Genomic DNA, 24,004 nt, shown 5'->3' with positions numbered 1-24,004 from the left:
AACAACTTTTTAAGGTGGTAATCTGTGTTTTCAGCTTCTTCTGTTCCCCCAGAATCGACAAAAAATACGTAAAACCAACAACCGACGACCTGCCAGCGCTCAAGTTTCATCCTGTCTCTACATCACGAGTCTCTACATCACGTGACCCAGCGTTGTAAGGACGTGTCCTCCTCACCTGCTCTGGTGTCGTCGTTGTCCAGCAGGGGGACGTAGTCTGTCTTTCCCACCGTCTCCCCGACCTTGTCGTCGAAGGCCTCGGCCTCCAGCTCCGCCACGAAGTCCCGCTGCACCAGGCTCTCCGGGCCCGGCTGGGGAGCGCTGTCCGTCAGAGCATCACTCAGACTGAGGTCCAACTCCGCCATGACTGCACAAACACACACACAAAAAGGAGACACAAGAGTCAAAACAGGAAGTGGGCGATTGTCAAAACACAACAACATTAGATACAGTTTGAATTTCACAGCTTTTATTCTGAAAGGGCAGCTTTTATTTTGTGTATTTTAAGTGTTTTGATCAATGCAGATGCTGATTTCACACTCATAAAAACAGAGTTCTGTGAAATGATTATTGATAATGAATATTTACTGGATTGAAGTGACAAAATAAAGCAAAGATTGAGAGATGAAAAAGCAGGAAGTGGAGGTGAAGTAAAGAAGGAGGGGCGGAGAAATAGCAGAAGAAAGTCAAAGAGATGAAAACAGAGAGAAGAAGTGTTTTAAGGAAGTGAGAGCGCGGTGAAATCACTGATGTGAACAGAACAGAAGGCTTCAACAGGTTAGAATATACAGTAATATAGATCATATAATAACAACAACTCCTCTGTCGACCACAGGGAGGCGCCGCTTCAGCTGCAGCCGGAGAGAAATACACAACTTTGTGCAGCACAGAGACACAATCTGCAGCTAAACATGGACTCAGACACAAAGACACACACACACACACATCCGAGCAGTCATCATCAGCTCATGTGGGAGTTCAGCCGACCAATGGCCACCAGGGGAAATTCTGCCGAGTCATGTTGTGTCATCTTCCAACTATAATGCCAGATTATCCGGGGTGCCAGCAGCAGCAGCAGCAGCAGCAGCAGCAGCAGCAGCAGCAGCCGCTCGGCCTCTCTCTGCTCTTCAGACTCTCTGTTTATCCACCGTCTCGCCTCCATTTTTTATATTTTGATGCTGCGCCACATTTATTTTAACGTCCCTGCGTCTGTCTGAGAGAAAAAAAAAACCCAAATGTCTCTTTAATGTGTCCTCTTTAATGGACTTTCACTAAAACGAGAGCAGAGTACTGTGGTGAAGGTTCAAGGACAAAAGAGATGAGACCACAGTTTCCTCCCAGTCTGGCTGCCATGGCAACAACACTGTGTAAACCCACACATAATAAACAAACTCTTCTATTTTTAACCTGCAGCCGACCCTGCACTGAAACATCAGCACATTTAAATTTAAAATGGAGATATATTTGAATTAAAAATAGATTTTTTTTTTTTTTTTTTTTTTAATTTGAGACCTGAACTAAATCCAGGGATTTTTCAAAATAAAATAAATCTGAATATCAGAAGCAGTTTAGAAACAGAGAGAGTGAAATGTGAAGAACGACTCCACAGCTCCCTCTGCTGGATGAGTCTTCATCTCACTGCAAAGAGAAGAGGTGAAGTTTGTTGAGCTTGTGTCTTGTTAGTTCATACTGAGGTTAGTTTTCATGCTTTGCACAACATCTGGACACATGTGTGTTAATAATCTATATAATATAATAATAATCTATAATAATAAAATAAAGTTTATTTAAGTTATTATACACACATAAATACTGTTCACTACTAAGGCCCAAAATGTTGGAGAACAGTGCTTCCTGTTTCACTGTACATGAATAAAAGGTTCTTAACTCTGCAGTCAGATCAATAACCAATAATAGCATCACTTACTGTAATATTGATCTAATATCAACTGCAAGAAAATGGAGATTGAATTTAAAATGTTCAGTATTGACATAATAATATTCTACAGGTGTGCACGTACCTGGTAGATCTCACTAAACCAAAGATTAAAATGTTTTCACGTGCATAAAAGATGGAGGAACTTTGTGTTTCACTCACAAAACAATCTTATTTTATTTACTGGTCGTTTAATAGTCGGTAAATCCTGTCAGACAACTAATCAGACCAGTGACCGATCAATAAAGCAATCAATCAGTCACATGAGTCAGTCAAGATGTCAGTGAGTTAATCAGTCAGACATTCAATCAGATGCTCAGCTACTTTCTATTTTCTTTATATTCTATATCTATCTATCTATCTATCTATCTATCTATCTATCTATCTATCTATCTATCTATCTATCTATCTATCTATCTATCTATCTATCTATTATTTCATCATTTGCTGATTATTAACACTATGTATTGTGGTTTTTTTTAATTTGCCTTATCTTGCTTTGAATCACTTTTTATTATTTTCTAGAAACATACTGAATTTGTTATTTGATACAGCTTTACCATTTTATTCACTGTATTTTATATATGCTCTACTATTTTTCTCATGTAGTTAAATCATGTATATAGTGTGAGTCTGTACATATGTGTGAATGTGGTGGTATCTCTTGTTTTATTGTGGGTTGCTGCTTCACTCTGCATGTAAAGCGCACTATAAATAAAGTTTCATTGATTGATGTTAACATATAGATCTTTTAGAAACGGTTTTGACTCTTCATGATGAACAATGAGCGGTTTGGGAGCGGTGGTGGAGTATAAATAAATAACGCGGTCGTGGGCGGACGGAGGATCGAGCCCCCGGTGCCGAGACCAGGACCAGGACCAGGACCAGGACCAGGGTGTGTCACAGTCAGCAACACACTGACCACAAAGCCACAGAGCTGGTCAGAGACACTGCCCCAGTTTCCATATTTAACCCCCCCACCCCCCTACACACACACACACACACACACAGATGATGTGTGTGTGTGTGTGTGTGTTTGACATACAGTACATCACTGGTGCAGCTGCAGACTCCACACCGGCCCAACAGCTGAGAAAAAACACACAAACACAATTCACTTTTGTTTGTTTCCTTTTCGTCTCTTTGGACCCGACGCAGCAGAAATAAAAACCACACACACACACACACACAGACGCACACACACAGACGCGCACACAGGCACACACACACACACACACACACAAGACCACAGGAGCAGAACCTTTTCATTAGCCGGCTGCTCCTAAAGTGGGACGGCTTCAGATTTAGAGTCGTAAACTTACTGTAGAGGCTCTTTTACTTTTGACCCTGGTGAGCTGCCGTAGTTTGAGCCCAGCTACTGTGTGTGTGTGTGTGTGTGTGTGTGTTTGTGTGTAGGTGTGTGTGTGTGGCAGCCGCTCCGAAATAATGTGGATTCAACAAAGGAAGGAAATCCACGGAAAAGGCAGTTTCTATTGTGTCGTCTGCAAACAAACGGTCCGAGTGCATGTGTGGATTAGTTGTGTGTCTGTGTCGCCGTGTGTGTCTATGTGTGTGTGTGTGTATGTGTGTGTTCACGGGCCGATGGGTGTGAGTCCTGTCGCTGCCAAAAAAGCAGAGGTGAAGGTTAAGCCTCTTTCTAATCTGCTCTCTCTCCCACACACACACACACACACACACACTATTGTATGTAAACAGAAATGCAGCAGGACGAGAACACATGATGTGAAAGCTGCAAAATAACTGACACATCACAAAAAGCGGTAAAAACAAATCACACCTGCAAATTAAACCTTTAGAAATTCAATCTCTCCGGCTGCAGCCAATCAGATCTCAGCATGATCTCAGCCAACAGCCAATCACATCGTCCCTATCGGACGTCAAACATCTGCTGAGTGTCATTCACATCCAGTCAGACCGAGCTCATCCTCGTCTCCTCTTCTCCTCCTCCTGTTGTCAAGACGACGTCACATCTCTCACTTCTCCTCTTTGTTTTTGCACGTGGCGATAAAACTTTACACTATTACACAGAGTCTGAAACCTTTTTCTTGTTGACTCTTGGTCGTAGTAGGGAATGCACCGATCCAATACTCAGATCCAGATATTGATTGAGATATTGAGTAATAGCGCCCGACACAAAAACATCCATAAAACTACACAAAAACCATTTAATATTCCTCCACACTGCTCGTCCACTGCAATCCAAGTGTCCTGAAGGGAGATAGTCCAGAGCTTACTGGAAACAATGTCATTTAGGACATTTTTACAGCCCCGCATGAGACAAACTGTTGCCTAAACAGTCCTGTATTGAATTTGCCTTCACGCGATGCATGCGTGCATCACGCCCAACACAAAAACGTCCATAAAACAAAGTTTTCGTTAGACTACGAACCGGCCTCCCGGGTCTCAAGATGCACTTTGAGGAATAAAAAACTACTGGAGTATTCATCAGCATGAGGGTGAGTCACTAATGACTGAATTTCATTTTTTGGCAAACTATTCCTTTAAGATGATGTCACATCTCTCACTTCTCCTCTTTGTTTTTGCATGTGGCGATAAAACTTTACACTATTACACAGAGTCTGAAACCTTTTTGTTGTTGACTCTTATTCATACTAGGGACGCACCGATACCGATCTGATACTCAGATCCAGATATTGATTAAAATCTAGATCAGGTATGGGATAACGGAACTGATCCATGACGCCGATCTATTCACAACAAACACAGAGCGACAACATTGAAGGGAAGTCATGTTGAAGCCAAGCGTGATGCCTTCACTGTCTTCTAGATGCACAGTTTATTCATTTAAAAGTGGCATCGGATGGATATCAGGTATCGGTATTAGCATTGTTATTGAGAAAGGCCCTGATCGGTGCATCTTTGGGTGAATTAAAACAGACAGGAAGACGAGGAGGACGAGGACGAGGACGAGCGGTGCATGTGCAGGGTTTTCCTCTATAGGCTTAACACTGACAGGCTCCTATAGCAGCTGTTACATAACCACACTGAACCTAATCCTAAAAACCTCTCTGCATCTCCTCCTCCTCCTCCTCCTCCTCCTCCTGCTCCTTGTGTTTGATTAATCTCCTGTGGGGGGGGGTCGGGGGTCGACTCCTGGAGCCTCTGTCTATCAGGAGGAGGAATGTCCTTCACAAAGGAAAGCGGCTCTACGACGTCTCAGAGTTAAACATTACAGGAACGATCCAGATCAACAACAACGTTAACGATCAGATCAGATTCAACTCTCGGTAAATCATTAACGCCTTCATCATTTCTCAGCTCGGGGAATATTGTGCGATACATAGATACTCATAGATACATGCCTCCTGCAGTGTGTACCCCCCCCCCCCCAGCTGCTGGTTTGAAACTAGATCCAGACCAGCTGCTGGGCCGCCGAGCAAGGCAGTGCAGCATCGACTGAACTGAACTGAACTGAACTGAAGCGACTGCTGCTGCTGCTGCTGCTGCTGCTGCAACTATAATTAACTCACATATGTGCAAAGACAAATGCCTGGTCACTGGTGTAAGGCAGCTAAAGACTGAGGCAGGAAGAAGAGGAGGAGGAGGAGGAGGAGGAGGAGGAGGAGGAGGAGGAGGAGGAGGAGGTGTCCACAGAGTCAGCTTATGTCCACAGAGCTGCGACGATGACGAGCTGCAGGATTTGATCTCAGCTGAAACATCTGTGTGGATCTGCGTCTTAGTCAGGTGCAAACTTAACCCCCCAAAAATTCTAACAAAAGGTTTCTCAGCTGTTTTTTATAGTATTAGATGTCCTTAATAACATACTAAAAGTTGACCAAAGTTTGACCACTAGAAAGGTGTCATTTTCAAGATGGCGTCCAAGATGGGTAGGAAGCCTGGGAAGACACCCCAGGTGAATAGGGTAACATTTTTAACTAACAGATATCACCATGAAACTTCCCGAGTTTATCACTCACATTAAGACAAATATTTTTTGCATTACAAGTTTTGTCAAATTTTATGTTTAAATATTTAAATGAGGCAATATCTAATTAAATATGCACTAATTAACATATTTCCAGAACAGAAAACTGAACAATAGATAAAGCCACTTTCAAAATTCTTGTTTTATTTTGTTAACATACTATAAGAAGTTTTTACATAGGGGACAGATATATCTTTTTATCACTCTGTAAATGACAAAATACTGTCACCAGCCCTCGCCATGTGTTTTTTTAAGGTCCTTAAAATGACCATTACTCCTTTGTGTTCCTCCTAGACCAGGAATACTGGTGCCTGATATATTTTGACCATGTAATATTCTAATTAGCATATTTGCATGATAAATAAGTGATTACAAGTATTATCAAGGCAATTGGTGCGTGTGCAGCTGCTGCAGCAACACTTTCTCTCTGCGTGGGTTTGAACGTGGAGCCGGGCGCCGTCCAAGGTCGAAGAGGCCGTAAAACAACAAACGGCTGCACTACGACGACGTTACATTACAACCACGAGGACCTGTCATTATGAGGTCACATGGTCACAGAGAGAGAGAGAGAGAGAGCGCTGAGGGAAACACCGAACTCTCTGGAGTCATGATGTCACTCGTGGTGCGTTTATGGGTTTATTTTGGATGCATGTGGAGGAAACTTTAGACTTTGGAAGAAGGAAGCTGAGCTATGTGTGTGTAAACTTTAATTTATTACAATTTAGGTTTTATTTTTGTAGCTCTGACCTTCATTCAAGCGGTTGCACCGACCTGTGACCTCAGTTCATCGGTTGAATGATAGAAAAGAAAGAAGATTTGCTGCTGTTTTACTTTATATTTGAGGAAAGTGAATAAATAAAACCAGTTATTGATCCATGGTGAACACATTTAATCCTGGAAACTGTGTGCAGTGCAGTCTCTGCAAAAATAAATGTAAAAATGACAAGATAAACCTTGAATAGATGTAAACAGGAAGTGGTTTATATGCAGCTGCAGCCAGAGAGAGGGAAGTTCACCTCTTTTCTGCAAAAATCCCCCTAAACTGAAGTTAAAAACATGAAATATTGTTGCAGTGCATGAGGAGAATCCTTCTGATGAGTCAAATAAAAATGTTTCCTGATTGATTTTGTTTGTTTTTTTGTTCATTTTGGATTTGTGCAGTACTAACATGATAAAATCCTGCAGCACTGACCTGATAAGCAGTAATCCTGCTGCTGATTCACAGGCTACGAGCTCATGTCTCTCTCAGTTATTAACCTCTCAGGGCTTCGAGCTGCATTCAGAAGCTATTTTTACAGCAGACAAACATTTTAACACTAAAATAAACTTTTAAAATAATTAAATATCTTTTAAAAATGGTAGAAAAGTAAAACTTTTCTGATCTTTGCTTCTAAACCGAGCCTGATCTCTGCTGAGTGACTCTGTTCATGGTTTTTTTGTGTGATATTTGTCATTTTAATGTGCAGCCACATGTGTGTTGCATGTGCAGTCAGTGTGTGTGTCTCTAAGTGTGTGTCTAAGTTTGTGTGTCTAAGTGTGTATTAAAGCTCACAGGCTCAACATGGTCTGGAAAAACAGTGCTGAGACTTGAGGCCTGGGCTGGAGGCCACAGCACCGAGCTGATGTCACTTTCTAAGAGAGGCGGGACACTTCCTCCAAACACTCAGCTCGCTCTGTTACCGTGCAACAGGGGTGTGTACTGTAGGAGTGTGTGTGTGAGTATATATAGGAGTGTGTGTGTGTGTGTGTGTGTGTGTGTGTGTGTGTGTGTGTGTGTGTGTGCAAACGCTGGTTAGAAACCACCGGATGTTTATTTCTAATGGTTCATATTCAGGTTTCAGTAGCTAACACTCAGTGAAGCAGCGACAGTAGTTGGATACAGATCTTGTTCTGTGAATGGAATATCGACTGCAGCTAAGTGATGCTGCTGAAATCACCATGGCAACTAGTACAGTTTAATAATAATAATAATAAGTAATAATCATGGATGGATGGAGTAATAATCATCACCTGGATATTTATAAGCGACATAATCTGGATTGATGTTTATTGTTTTGCCAGATTAGTTTTCAACTTCCTGTAACTGTTGGAGTGGAAGAGAGATGGGTATACAGTGTGTGTGTGTGTGTGTGTGTGTGTGTGTGTGTGTGTGTGTGTGTGTGTGTGTATCTGAGCTCACTTCCTCTTTCTTTCAGCGGCCACACTTCTGTTTTTGTTTGAGCTGATACACAGAAACAGCTGATGAGGGACTTTTAGCCCAGTGCTCACTTCTCTATTCACCTCTCTCTCTCTCTCTCACACACACACACACACACACACACACACACACACACACACACACACACATTCATGCTGCTGGTATAAATAGCGACAGTTTTGACTAATTATCGCTGTGTGAAACTGTGGTTTCTCTAAAATCAAATCAGGTCCAATAGAGAGAAGAAGAAAGAGAAAAGTTTCTTTTTAGTGTAAAACTTTGATTCAATTTGTTTTAAACTCAAGTATTTTAATCAGTTCCCTCAGATGACCGACTGGCTGCAGCGGGTCAGTGATGCTGCTTGTTACTCAGCTCACAGGTTACATCAGACTAGGGACGTCACCATTACTTGTTTTCACAATTAACCCTGGTAATAAACGCCACAATTAATTAATCCTAAAGATTCCTAAATACGTCACTTCCGAAAAAAGATGATGTCTGAACCATATCGGCAGATGTGCACCAAAATAAAGTTAAATGCACAGATACTGGTCCATTGAACGAAACACTGAATTGATAGGTAATGTTGGCCTGTCATTTGTATTTAAAAAAGAAAAAAAAAACGACTAAAATAAACCATTTGGTATAGATGACAATTTATTTCCAACACTTCCCCCGGGGGGTTAATTATTGGTCATATATTAATAGATACTTGAAATATTTTGTGTAAACAATGAGTAATGTAATTGAAGCAGAAGTAAGCAGAATGCTTGTTTTAATATAAGTCTTAAATAGTTCTATCTTCCGACAGCAATCACTTACATAGAGCGTTTGGTCTGAAACACGGGTCTGTCAGTCACTCTGCTCTGCTCTGAGCCCAGGAGAAAACTTTCCTTGTATCCTACAGTTTTTATCCAATGAGGAGAGAGAACGGCATAAAGGGGCAGTCCTCTCTGTGTGTGCAGCCAAGGGATGCGCGTGAATGTGGTGACGTAGGGACGAGGGCGGGGACTGCTAACTCCATCTGCTGACAAGAAGTTAGCCAAAACCACCGGATCGCTTACTTCTGCTTTAAATTTTGACTATATTTGATTTTACACATTCATAGTGTTGTGAAATGAATTAATGCATAATAATTGTGATAATCGTAACACTGTGATTATTTCTCTGACAATAATCGTACCAAGAAAATGTATAATCGTGACATCACTACATCTGATACATGACTGCTGGACCAGTCACTCACTGGTCTGTACTGGTCTGTTTCACTGGTTTCGTCCCACCCTGTCCTCCACTTCAAAGGCTCTGAGCCGCTGCGTGTGTGTGTGTGTGAGAGACTATATAAAAGCAGATAAGATACTTCTAGGAGAGATGTCATTACTCACATGAGCACACACACACACACACGCGCAGCAGGATCCTCCCTCTCCCAGTTCAGATGAAAGCAGGAGACTCCGTCATCTGAGACCTGTTCACACCCTGTAAATCACCAGACCACGTCGGCCCACGGGGGGAAACCTCCACCTTCTGATCCCCCACTCCCCCACTCCCCTCCCCCGACCGACCGGCGGTGGAGGTGTCGGCTCATAAAACCTCCTCACAACACGACACAACACGACACGACACAACATGACATGTGTAAAGTACAACTAAACAACCACAGAGGTGAAGACGTTCAGCACAGAGCAACAAGTTACATCTGAACATTTTGTCAACTGTTGATGTATAGCAATAGTCTGTGTGTGTGTGTGTGTGTGTGTGTGTGTGTGTGTGTGTGTGTGTGCCCAGCTGCCATCACACTAATCTACGCGAGATGTTATCTCTGACATTCCAGGCCATTCACTCTGTTTCATCACACACACAATGACAACACTCACTCTCAACTCACCTAACACACACACACAGAGTCACACAAACATGCACGCACACAGGAGTATCGATCGATATGCTGTATATATCTATAATGCATTTGTATAAGTCACAAAAAGAATTCCAATTGTGCATGTTACTGATTGAATACATGAATTTTCTTATTCTCAATATGTTTTTTGATACTTTTCATTAAAACTGACTCGTGTTCATTATTTATCAGGAAAAGAAAGAAAATGTCAGTATTCTTTCCAACAGGTGACTGTAGCTTCAGTCCTGAGCTAAACAACTTGAACTTTTCAAACATCCTCATACTTTTCCTCTGCTGTGCGATCACACCTCAGCCCTCGGCAACATTCACACTGTGCATGTGTTTGCAGCTTTTTCCCAGAAAACTGCTGCAGAACCTGCACCGGGAAAAAAAGTGTAGAAGTGCAACTGCTTCCAAAATGTCACGGTAACTCTACAGAAAGGGATGCAGAAAAGATATAAAACAAAAAATAAAATAAAATAAAAAGCCTCAGAAGGTTCAACATTTGATGCATTATTTAAACCTTGCAGATGACAGGTTGATCAGCTCATATGAAGGATCATAACACACATCATGAAGCAGTGAAAGCTCTAGTGTGTAATGAAACCATGAATTATCACTGACAGTAAATATTCTGTCATTTACAGCGGGGCTGCACCTTTAACTGCTTCCTGGTATCAAATTAAAAAGCAGTGCATTCTCTCTGACACACCCACCCACACACACACCCCCACACACACACACCCACACACACACATTACACATGCTCTTATTAGAAAAACGACATGCTAACACACCACACAGGGTTGTTGATGTGAGGGTTGGTGGTATGTTCACTGTCAGGCGTTACCAGCGGTTACGGAGCTGTGAGTGATGAGGCTCTGATAAGAGACGGAGACAAAGACAGAGACAGAGAAGGAGGTCACAGGCTCCAAAAGCAGGGAGTGGCCTAAAGCCTGAGGGAGAGGTGTGAGTGTGTGTGTCAGTGTGTGTGTGTGTAGCAGACTACTACTATATTGTAATGAGTCCCAGGAGCTGCACAGGTGCATCAACATCAACTACCATGAAGACGTTAATGATCCTTCTCTCCGCTGCACTTCGGACTCGGGTACTTTCCTGTTTCCAGGTCAAAGTTTCTGCTCTGAAAAAGTCCCTGTTGCAAATCTGAGTCCTCTACAACGATGACAAAGAGTTTTTATTGGCTAATCACAAGTTTCGTACAAACATCTGCAACAATCGGTCTGATCGGTTAAACAACCTGCTGCAGAAACAAAGTCAAACAACATGCAGACGACACGCTGCACTTTTAAAATCTTAACGCAAAACTGTGACAACTTTCTTTTATCTTTTTATGGACCTTTTTATACATTTTTTATGACTTTATTCTGCATTTTGTTCTGTTAATTTCACTGTACAGCACAGTTCTTGTTGTAAAGGACTGTATAAGATGATTGATTGATGATTGTAAAGGGTCTGAATACTTTCTAACTAACGGACTGTGGCTAACGTTAGCCGACGTACTTGCAGGTGCTAATGAAAGCTGCAGCCTCAAACTGTTGTTCATGACTTTAATAACTTAAATAACTTGTGGATCAAATGACTAAACTGTGACTTCAGCTGTAAAACAGTTCATCATGTGCAGAATTAATTAATTCACAATGCAACAGAGACGGTCTTTAATGTCTTTTCCACGCTTCTTTAACTGGAAAAATATAGATCATGACTGTTGTTCCTATTTGGATCGAAAGAGGTCGAGAGCGACACACACACACACACACACACACACAGGTGAGTCATGCAGAAAGTGACAGGTTGCTCTCTCTATGAACTTTGCTCCCACACTTTTAATATTTGCCTGAACAAACACACACAGACACACACAGAGAGGAGAGTGTGTTGGCCGATCTGCTGATAAAATATTCATGCTGCATAAAAAGGGGTCAGAGCAGAGAGAACACACACACACACACACACACACACACACACGCTCACGCACAAGGTGAATGAAGCTCTCAGGGATAATTAAACAGGAAGCTGAACACAACTTTATAGAGGCTCTTTCTCTGTGTTGCACCTCGTCTGCACCCACACACCATTAACACTGACTGAACTTTTAGCAGAGTTAGGGTGTGTGTGTGTGTGTGTGTGTGTGTGTGTGTGTGTGTGTGTGTGTGTGTGTGTGTGTGTGTGTGTGTGTGTGTGTGTGTGTGTGTGTGTTGTGACCGCGGGCTAGGAACACAAACACTTTGTCCAGACGGGCTGATCGATATCTGAACCACGATGCACGGCAGTAAGTGAAGTGATATAATGGAGCTTCCTGCAGCTCTGGATGCACAGACACACAGAGGACGGAGAGAGAGGACTGAGACACCATGACGACCAGGGTCTGTTTCTATATGACTTCAGAAGGTGTGGCTGACAGGTCATTGATAAATGTCAATACAGAGATCAATATCTGTCCTATGTGATACTGTATGCACTTATTCCTTTCAGATTAAGAGCGTGACATGTCATGTTGTGATCAACCACTCTATAAAAGACACAAACGGATAAAAATCTCATTTCCACCAACGCAATTTTCTCCCATTCTTGTCCATCAGAGCGTTTCCACTAGGGCTGTGCCAAAAAATCGATTCACATAAGAATCGCAATTCTCATTTAATACGATTCAGAATCGATATAAAATGTCCCAAAATCGATTTTAAAAAATAAAAAAATGAAACAAATCTGCTGGCTGTCGGCCTCCATTTCCTTAGAATTTAAAAGGCAGCATGTTTAACTGCACTATTTCTTTTTAATAAAGAGGCACTTTTAATTTTGTTACTTAAGCAATATGTGATATTGCTTTTATGCAACAGTTTCAACAATTCCATCTAAGCATGGATAAATGTTTAAAACTCAATAAATGTGAAAAAGACACTTTAGTCATTCTGTCTTGCAAAGCAGACTGGAGTAGATCATGAGGATCCTTTGCACACCGATAGACTGAAGCAGAAATCATTAGGAATCAAATCGTTTTGAATCGAAAATCGATTTTGAATCGAATTGTAGCCCCAAAAATCTGAATCGAATCGAAACGTGAGATAGTAAAAGATTCCCACCCCTAGTTTCCACCGTGTGCCGTGCACTGAGTCTCTGGTCTGTCACAGCTCCGACAGAAATACACAACACAGCAGGTCTATTTTTGCTGGATCATGCAGCCATCATGCATCATCAGTCTACGTCGATTAGATCACACCACACAGGAAGCCAAACGCAGAGGAGCATCCGTTAAACTTCAAAATAAACTTTTTTTTGTCTCCATTTCCTTTTTATTCTCATGTTTTTGATTGTATATTACTAAGGTTTCTATCCTGTATGTGTCTTACTCTTATGGTGCTATGGACGTCTCTTTGGGACGTGTCTTTAATAAAGTCTATCTATCTATCTATCTATCTATCTATCTATCTACCTACCCACCCTGTGACTATCTATCTATCTATCTATCTATCTATCTATCTATCTATCTATCTATCTATCTATCTATCTATCTATCTATCTATCTAAAACACAAAGGACAAACTTCCTGATCGTAAATCATCACTTTGTCAACATGGTACAAGCAACAAGTCGTTAATCCGTCAGAAGGAGCTGAAGCCGACAGGACGTCATGGATGAAAAGGTAATAATCAAACTACAATAAATGAGGTGGTAAACTGTTATCATGATAGTTTATAGTTCTCTCAGACGTGACGCATCCAGTGGACGAGGGTTCGATACGTCAAACGGAGCTAAACCGTATCAGAGTCAAAACAGAGCGGAGACAGAGTCGGTGGAAATTGGGGATAAGAAATTAAAAGTTCACTGAGACACAGGTATGTGACCTGTGTCTCAGTGAACTTTCACTCTACTGGTCGTACTGCTGCTGCATATCTAATGAAACTATGGCATCAACATACACATGAGAGTCTGAGGATCAGAACTCCAGTGAGTTGAATTAATGGAGATAATGAGTAAAGCAGGTTAGAGCCGCAACGACATGTCACTTCACTTCCCAACGAACGCTCCACTTTACTTCACCACTCCCACATTCTTTTCATGCTTCTGCAATTTTTTAACCTCAAAATCAAATTAGAGCCACAACTTTTTATCAGATCATGTCGTTAGTGAGAGTTTAACTGACAGAGAGCAGAGGAATGTCAGGTGTGTTCACGTATAGGGGAAGAGCGCTGCGTTGCTATTGGTCGCTTTGATTTAGAGCTCAATAAACACACACACACACACAAACGCACACTCGCTTAGACAAATTGAAACGTTAATTTTCATGTTGACATCAATCTGGTTCTCCGGATGCATCAGATGAGGCCGATGTGACACGGACAGAAATAGTCCGATGACGCACTGAACCGAAGAGCACACACAGTCCTAGTCCAAGTGTGTGTGCAATGCATGTGTGTGTGTGAGTGTGCGTTCATACACTGGCTATATGTGGCATTACATTAGCATATGCTCATGATGAGTGTGTGTTTGTGTGAGAGAGAGGAGGATAGAAAGAGCTGCAGGTCTGTTGGTGCTGCAGGTTCAGGTTCTTTATGAAACAGGAAGTGAGTGCATGCATGCATGTGTGTGTATGTGTGTGTATGTGTGTGTATGTGTGTGTGTGTGTCTGCACCATATGGACGAGGTCATTACATAAGAGCATCAGTCTCATGCACGATGTCCCACATGTAAAGTCATGTCATATGCAGATGATGAATAATACAGCGGCTGCATTCGGCTTTAAGCGCTTTCCTGTGTAACCGGGAAAAAGCTCCGACCACGTTTAACCTGCTGGAACTTTCTGTGTGTGTGTGTGTGTGTGTGTGTGTCTGTGTGTGTGAGGGAGAGAGAGAGTGAGAGAGAGAGAGTGTGCAAAGTACACAGAGATCTGCTTTTCTAATTAGTGGTGATGTAAAACCACGGCAACCTCCGAAATCTGTCAGCCGGCCAATGACAGAGCAGCAGCAGGAGGAGGAGGAGGAGGAGGAGGAGGAGGAGGAGGAGGAGGAGGAGGATGAAGAGTAAACAAGGAGAGAGATGTGGGAGAAGCTGCATGAGAGGAGGAGAATAATAATAAACACACAAACAGCAGCTGATGCTTCTAGAAGACTGACCTCAGATCAGAATCTCTGTTTTGTTTTGATGTCACATTTTTAAGGACTGACAGACGTTGTGGGTTCATTCATTCATTCACTCTGTGTTCAGTCAACACACACACACACACACACACACACACACCTTCTGTTTGTCGACAGTAAAACTCGACGGAGCAGATTCACCGTCGTGGATCATCACACACATGATGATGTAATCGACGTCTCCCTGTCGATGCAACCAAGAGGCAACATGGACCAAAACAACGGGACAAATAAAGTTCCCTTGACCCTGACACGCCACTCTGTGATTATCCACAAGTTTCTGAACGTCATCTATGGTCAAAACCGGCTTCCGGTTTTGCCGGTTTGGTGGAATTGTACGTTTATGTTTCCATGGTTTCAGTCGTTGTCATAGTTGCGGTAAACGCATGGATCTATCCACCACTTTCCGGAGAACGACGCTGGGTGTCGCCATGACACTCCATTCATTACATTTTAGATTAACGTTAGCTGGGCTAACCGTTAGCCGTTAGCAGTGTCTTAAATAACTCAATAAACAGCCCATGAAAAAAATATTTTTTCCAGCGGATATCTTTGTTACAACATGACTGAGCTAACTGGAGTAGTTTCATGTTGTGTCCGACAACGGGTGGGTTTTAACAGCTGACGTCCTGATGTTAGCTTGCTGCTGCTGTTAGCTGTCAGCAGCAGCAAAGCTAACGGCTACGATAACCATGACTAGTTGCAGAAGCGTGCACACAGAAGTGGTGGTGTTTGTTCGGTAATTCGTTTTATAGACTTGACAAACATCAGATTAGTCAGGGCGGTTTTGGCAGCCCGGAGCCCCCACATTTGGTGCCTACACCGGTGGCTAACGCTACCAGTTAGCCGCTCGCTAGAATGCTACTACGGGGTTGAAAACCGACTTCCGTTGTGGTGTGACGCAATGGATCATGGGAAAGTAAAGTGGTGGATTAACGCTGGCTTTTAACACGGAGGTCAATTTGTGTGATATCCACTGGTAAAAGCTGGTGTGATGATCCATGCGTTTTACAGATTTTCATTGAAAAAAAAAAAATATATATATATCCATGCATTTACCGCGACTACCGAAACCATGGAAGCGTAAACATAAAATTCCACCGGAAGAGCAAAACCGGCAAAACAGGCTACGTTTTTGACGTTCGGAAAAAGGTGGATTGATCTTCAACACATCAACTGTGTTTTGTTAAAGGTATAATGTGTAGGAATTCCCCCCATCTAGCGGTGCGGTTGCACATCAGAACGTATTCTAGATGTTGCATTCAGGTGAAATCGGGCAGACGCTGCATGTAACAGGATAAACAAGCGTCTATGTAAACAATACAGGCCTGACAATACGTTGTCATGGTGATGTGGTATTGTTTTTTACCGTCTTTCTCTGGTGGAGTAAAACAAAACGACATCCGGTTGGTTTGCCGACGGCCCTCTGCCTGACTGCACCTGAATGCAACACCAGTGCCTCCGTCCTTCCTCACACTACACAGTGGTGACAGTTTTAACAGGCCGAGCCCACAGCTCCGCTCAGTTTCCACGGTTACCTACGGTCACGCTGCAACATGGCCGCCTCGGTTCGGTGCGTCGCCCACTTATGTATTTGTAACGACTTGTAACAACTCATTCTAAGGAACCAGAAAACTTTACTTTGTATGTGGTGTGATTCACCTTCAGTGAAATACGGATTTATGAAAGACAGATTTGATTTTTGATCATAAAAAGACAAATAAGTTACATACTGGGACTTTAAACTAGAGCTGAGATTATGAAGAAACAATGAATGGAGGCAGCAGAGAGAGAGGTGTGTGTGTGTGTGTGTGTGTGTGTGTGTGTGTGTGTGTGTGTGGATCAGCGAGTGGCTTCCTTACTTTGATGTTTGGCTCCATTCACAGAGCTCCACTTTAGGTAATGTTAATATGTGTGTTGCTCTCTGATGCAGCTCACAGTGAGTCAGTGTGTGTGTGTGTGTGTGTGTGAGAGGCTCAGTGAAAGGCCCAGTGTTTGACCATGTGTGTGTGTGTGTGTGTGTGTGTGTGTGTGTGTGTGTGACAGCTGTCTTCTGGTCCTAATAGAATTACACACACACACACACAGGACTCTCAGGACATGTTTGGATAATTCACCACTTGCTGTATCACATTATTCCTGTTACTGGAGAGCAGACAGACAGACGGACAGACAGGTAAGTCATCCTCTTCCTCCTCCTCTTCCTCTTCTGGACAGCAGCACACATACACACACACACATACACACACACGGCCTCGGCAGCTGAATGAATTCCCTGTATGTCCCATGCTCGCCTACACACACTCTCCCAAACACACAAACACACACAGACACACACAGTATTTCTTTGGGAACTGTGCCCTATTGTTGCAGAACGAAGCTTTACGCATCGCAATGGAATGCAAAGCAGCACGCACACACACACACATACACACACACACATATACAGTATATATAGAGAGAGAGGTCAGAATTTAATCCCAAAACAAACACTGTCACACACACACACAGGTAGTGGACACACACACACACACACACACACACCCATGGTTGTGGGGGGGTTAGGAGGGGTTTGGTGGTCTGTCGACTCAACACAATGCTGGATTCTCTGCCCTGTTAGTCCTGAACCTGACCATGAACCTCACATGCTTCACATTCCTGCAGCCTGTTCACAGCCACGTAGCTGCTGCTGCTGCTCTGGGTGTGTGTGTGTGTGTGTGTGTGTGTGTGTGTGTGTGTGTGTGTGTGTGTGTGTGTGTGTGTGTGTGTGTGAGAGAGAGCTACATCTCCATTTATTAAAGGTCAGATACCAAACACACGGAGCGTCTTCATTCCACCGAGGTCTGAGGTTCTGTCTCACCTGATGCTCAGCTTCCTGTTCCTCATTATTCATTATGAACTTCAGCTTCTTATATGTAAAACAGCAGCAGCGTCTGTTCTGTCTCTATACCATCAACTGTTCAATGTGCAATATCAAAATCAATATCATTTTTGCTTTTCTCAAAGTTCAAGCTTTTCATTGTCAATTCAACCTACTGTATGTATAGATGAATCAAGAAGCCGTTTCTCACTGTTTCTCACGCTGACAGAATAAAATACAACACACAAGACAGGACTTTACCTATAATGCTAGAGATAACACATTATCTGTTTCAAGTGAGAACATAAAAATTAAAATACAATATGTTACAGGGCAGCAGCCTATGTTGGGTGGTGGTGAATAAAGTGCAAATAGAGCATGGTATTTTTGTGTAAAAAAAAAAAAGTTTGACACAAAATGTTTGAAAAAATGACGTGTCTGACCTACAAATCATATTCTCCACATGTCAGGGAACATGTTTGTTGGTGCAGATCATATATTTCTGTATTTATTTATTCTTTTTTTTTTTAATAATACAAAAATACAACAGCTTTGCCAAAATTCAAGTTAACGTGCAAAATAATCACCATGTGCAGACTGATTTAACTGTGCACATCTTTCATACTTCAGCTGTCTTTGCATGTTTGTACTTATTTAACAGTTTAAATAAATACTCTTCCTTGTTCTTTGCACAAACATGAAAGTCAAATTTTCTTGTGAGTATGAACTACGGTGGCCCTGAGGGCTCAACGCTCTGCAAACCGAGACTCAAACCTGCTGCAAAAACTCACAACAGCAGTGATGATGAGTTTTGTCACATATACTGTAGTATTATTGCTGTTAGCTTAGCATTAGCCTCTGGCACAGTGACACAAGTGTCAGTGAAGCTTCTTCTTTCTCTCACACCGTTGTAAAATATGTCGACTTGCTCGCACACGCAGCCTGAACCTGAACCTGAACCTGAAGCAGCAGCTCTAATGATTATTCAGCAGAGACGTTCAACTGTCAGAACAAGAACAAGAACAAGAACAAGAACAAGAACAAGAACAAGAACATGAACGTGCAGAGTGGATTCTTCATTATCTGGACCAGAGCTGCAGTTTCTCTCTGTGTTGCTGACACCTGAGCTGCTGCTGCTTTGAATCTGACTTTAAGCTTCAGATTACACTGTTGTCCTGCACCCGTCACCGAAATGACTTGATTTCAATGTAAATGACCTGCAGCTTCATTTCATTTCTGTTATGGCATATTGTGCTGACTCAGAGGAGAAGCTGTTTTTTTTCCTATCATTTTTGGTGGGGAAAGAGTCTGCTGAGACGCTAGCGGAGGCGTGCACATTCAATTTGTTAAAGTTAAAGCTGTACAGAAAAGAAAATTGAATTTGAGCCCACTGTGGGTCTTAACATTAGTGTAATAACTCATCTATCAGACGATGGAGCCCAAACTTTGTGCAAAATTATATTTTTGAGTAAATCCGGGATGAAAGTGTGGCATTTCTTTTTCGTATTGGATAATGCAGGCGCACGGATTATACGTCAGCCTGCTCACGATTCATCAGCCACTGATATTGGATCCGTCATCCGTCAATCAAACGTCTGAGACAACACACACACACACACACACGGAGCTCGGTCTCACCCGAAATGAATGAATGAATATCCCGCCTGCTTGATTAGAACCAATCACATTCGTTTTCCTTACTTGTGAAAACTCGGCGCGACAAACAGGACAAACGGCCATTTCTGAACACCTGTAAAGTTGAGTGAGTGAATATGTTGGGTTTTTTGTGAGTAATGAAAATTTCTTTGTTTCCTTTACACACAAAAAAGAATGAACAGAGAAAAAAAAATTGTCACCAGCATCGGCCGAATTGTTAGTTTCGGTTTTGGCCCGATGCATCACTAACTTTAACTTATAAAAAGAACAGATTTCATGTTTTGAGTCGGTGCAAGAAGTGAAAGTGTAAAAGAGCAGTTTGTACAGTTGACTGACACTGATTCACCTCCTCCTCCTCCTCCTCTTCTCCACTCTCCACCTATCTTCCATCCCTCCATTCGTCCGTCCGTCTGTGTGACATCCACCCCTCCATCCTGCTGTCTAATTCCCTGCAGTAGTAAAGCCTGGCTGCCGACACACTGGTCCAGCTGCTGCTAGCACTGTGAAGGCAGGGTGTGTGTGTGTGTGTGTGTGTGTGTGTGTGTGTGTGTGTGTGTGTGTGTGTGTGTGTGTGTGTGTGAAGGCTGGGTGTGTGAAGGAGAGGGGGGGATTACAGCGACTGGTTCACTCTGTACCATCTCATTCTTCCTCTCTGCCCTCTCTATCCCTCCATCATTTCATTCATTCAATCCGCCGCTGTCACGCAATCTGAGACTCTCTTCCCTCCATCCAAACACACATAAACACACAAACACACACATATAACAAATCTGTGTATGTTTTCTCACTGAGCAACGCTAATGGACACATCTGTGTTTCTGTGGCAGTGCTGTCAGAAAATACACAACATAACTAACTGGAGTGGACTACCTGCTACACTAAGATCCATTTCTTCTTATTCACTTTTTAAAAAGCAGCTAAAAATACATCTCAACTTCTCTTGAATTCCCCGCTCACTCCATATCCCACATGATCCTTACTCTGTCTTTTTATGATTTCAATTCATGCATTTTTTGTACCTTATTTCTATTGTCTCTATTTGTTACTGATCACTTTGCTCTTTATCTCTCCATTTTTCCTCATTTTTGTTCATTTTGCTCATATAACGTTGATTATGTATGCACTTTATCTCCTTTTTTTTCCCCTGTTTATTTGTTAGCCATAGAAATTTGTCTTGTTGTAATTTGTTATAGGGGTGGAACTTATGTACAAGCCAACCGACTTCATTCCCTCCGTGCACCATTGAATTTAAATGTGTGCTAAATAAATAAACTAAACTGAAACTAACTCACCAAACTGTTTCACTACAAGACAGTAAAACCATTTGTTGGTTATCTCTCTCTGCAGATCAATCATTAGGGTGGTGATGAGTCAAACAAACCCGACGCTGCTCCAACACGCTCCGTCGTCTTTCACCCGGACGTGTCGAGTTAATAAAACATGTCGCCACTCGCTGCAGAATCTGTGATGAGTGAGATCAGATTAATGAAGAGTTTTCACTTTACATGAAGGGAATCACAGCCTGTCTGTCAGTTACAACCAACGCCACGACACGACACGACGATCACTTTGCTACTGTCAGTCTCGCTATACGACCACCAGGTGTCGCCTAGCAACAAAACGTAATAAGCTGACGCACAGACGACCTGTGACCTCGTATTTCACCGGAGTACGAGTGTTTATACAGTATTTGAAGCCTGATCTCTCGTCTCGTCTGTATTTAAAATATCACAGCCGGTGTTCGGTGACCTTTGACCTGCAGCTTTGCGTCTTTGCTAGCCTAGAAATCTAGATGCACCTTAGCGGCAGCAGATATATTTGCTCCGTAGGTGGGTCTAGAAACGAGCCATAGGAACTTTTTGAGTCTCGAACACCATTTGTGTTCACCAATCACAACGCTCGATCTGTTTAGAGAGTCGTTGGGCGGGTTTAACGCCATGACGACATACTTGCGGCTGTGAAAAACATGACAAGATGGCTTTGGCAAAGGAATCGTTTTAATCGTTTTAATAATTTGAAAGACAGCCTTCATCCCGCCCCCTGGATTGAGCCGAGGTCTACCGGTCGTTGCCAGACTGGACATGTTAATGATATAGTCTGGATGGTCAGGCTATATCTTTGCTTGTTTTGGTGGAAAACAGAAAGTCTGTGTCATGTAGTCGTTGTCCATTTTCATCTAAACCATCAACTCAGTGTTCAGTTAACAAACCATCAGCGAACACGTGAGCTCTGAGAGCTTCTCATCCTCTACACTACTAGACACTAATTGAATGAAGTGATATACGATCCTCAGATGAAAAACAGATGGGACGATAGTGAAGAGGAGGAAGTGAACAAAGCTGCTGCTGCTGTGTCACTGTCACAGTCTTTATGTTTTATTATTGACTCAACTGGATTATTTTATATTTTCATCTGCAACTTAAATCTAAAACATCGTATCCATCACCACACAAGTCTGTTGTTAGTGTTTGTTTATGATCCGACCTGTAAAGTCTGATAAGGACTATTCAACAGATTAAAGTAATCAGCTGATAAGATTTGGTATTCAACACCGATGCATTCAGTCGGTTTGATCGTATCAAGGACGGAAAAACACCTCGTCATGAGATATCTGAAGCAGTAAATGAGTAAATCTCTGCAGCCTCATTGAGCCAATCAGCAACCAGCATGCTTAGACCATGATCCAATAATGCAGCTGATTGGCTGTTTATTTACACAAAGAGAGACAGACTTTCAAAAAAAAAAAAAGAAGCAATATAATGTATCATTAAGGAATCGTGCTGTTTATAGGAGGTTAAAGCTGCTAAGGTTAAAGGTTAAAATTATCATTGACAGTGATAAACATATTTCATTATGGGTGCTTTAAATGTGGGGTTTTTTTCTACATCTTCTTCAGATTAATTTCTAGTAGTTTAAGATTAAGTTTAAAATTAATGATTTGATCTTGTGTTATGTTGATTTATTATTTTTTCTTGATCTATTTGTGTTTGTGTTTAAGGTTTTTCACCTGCTTTTGGCCATGACAACTTTTCAAATAAAAGAGAGAAAAGAAAGAATTGATTCCTGGTTATTGAGTGAAGTCCAGCTGAAATCTTCTGAAGCAAGCTGCCCTTTAAAGGGATAGTTCACCCAAAATTTAAATTTCACTCATTATCTCCTCCCCCTCATGTGGACTAAGGGCTGGGAGAAGTTTCAGAGTCCTCCGTGGCTTCTCTGAGTTACAGGGGGTCTCGGCGTAGCAGTGCATGTCCATATAACGGTTGCAAATGGATACCAACTGTCTTCGTAACAAAAAGACACACCAAAAAACATCCAAGTACCTCCATGCTGCTCGTATGTAATGTCCGTCTTGTATTGAAGCCCCGAAATGCGAAATTGTTCCGAAAAAAATTAAATAAGTCTATATTTCAAGAGCTCCTCTTCCTGGTCCGTCCAACAAGCTTGAAAAATAGACTTATTTAATTTTTTTCGGGACAATTTCGCATTTCGGGGCTTCAATACAAGACGGACATTACATACGAGCAGCATGGAGGTATTTGGATGTTTTTTGGTGTGTCTTTTTGTTATGAAGACAGTTGGTATCCATTTGCAACCGTCATATGGACATGCACTGCTATGCCGAGACCCCCTGTAACTCAGAGAAGCCACGGAGGACTCTGAAACTTCTCCCAGCCCTTTAGTCGACATGAGGGGGAGGAGATAATGAGTGAAATTTGAATTTTGGGTGAACAATCCCTTTAATTGAAAAAACGTCATTAACCCACAACACACAACTTGAAAATCAATAATCAGTGATAAATAATTCACTGAATTTACATTGGACACAATCGCTGCAGGATGACTAAACAACATTAACACAACCAATCCTGTGACAGCAAACAGATCGAGATGAGGCGGGAAGGTTCTGATGGAAACGAACATCTGGCCACAACTGGACCGTCTTTATTAATCAATGAGTTTGATCAGTTTGTGGTTAAAGCAGTGGGATCCTACAGCCTGATTGATTTTACAGTAAACAACATAAAGCGATGCACAGCTGCACAGCTGCCCCGCGGGTCGATGCTGATGGAGACATTACTGGCAGCCGCGCGGCTAACTGGCACCGTGCTGCCGAGGATCGATCCCTGCTGATTATTAATGGCTTTTCCTGCATCTGCATGGATCAAAGCGCTCCGAGCGACCTCATGCTCAGTTCAACGCCTCATGCTCTTCGCTGTGACATGGAAAATACAAATTAAATCTAAATTACAATCGACCCCAGGGATCATTGAGCCGAACGCAACGTTGTACACAAAGTAATACAATAACCTATAATCACATCACCGCCGAACATTG

General features: G+C 42.2%; 1 protein-coding gene across 4 annotated transcripts in view; it reads right to left on the bottom strand.

Annotated features, from left to right (window-relative positions):
• Positions 1-24,004, bottom strand: part of LOC146966198 (uncharacterized) — a 104,755-nt gene that overhangs the window by 75,030 nt on the left and 5,721 nt on the right. For all 4 annotated transcript variants that reach the window (XM_085762943.1, XM_085762941.1, XM_085762944.1 and 1 more), the window contains exon 2: positions 176-364. In XM_085762943.1, the coding sequence (XP_085619069.1) occupies positions 176-362 (187 nt within the window). In that variant the 5' untranslated portion in view covers positions 363-364. The remainder of the gene's footprint in view (positions 1-175; positions 365-24,004) is intronic.

The sequence above is a fragment of the Trachurus japonicus genome, chromosome 20, assembly GCF_045865225.1.
Source record: "Trachurus japonicus isolate A0001 chromosome 20, Traja_1.0".
NCBI classification, from domain to species: domain Eukaryota; kingdom Metazoa; phylum Chordata; class Actinopteri; order Carangiformes; family Carangidae; genus Trachurus; species Trachurus japonicus.
This window is presented reverse-complemented; position numbering and strand designations above follow the sequence as displayed.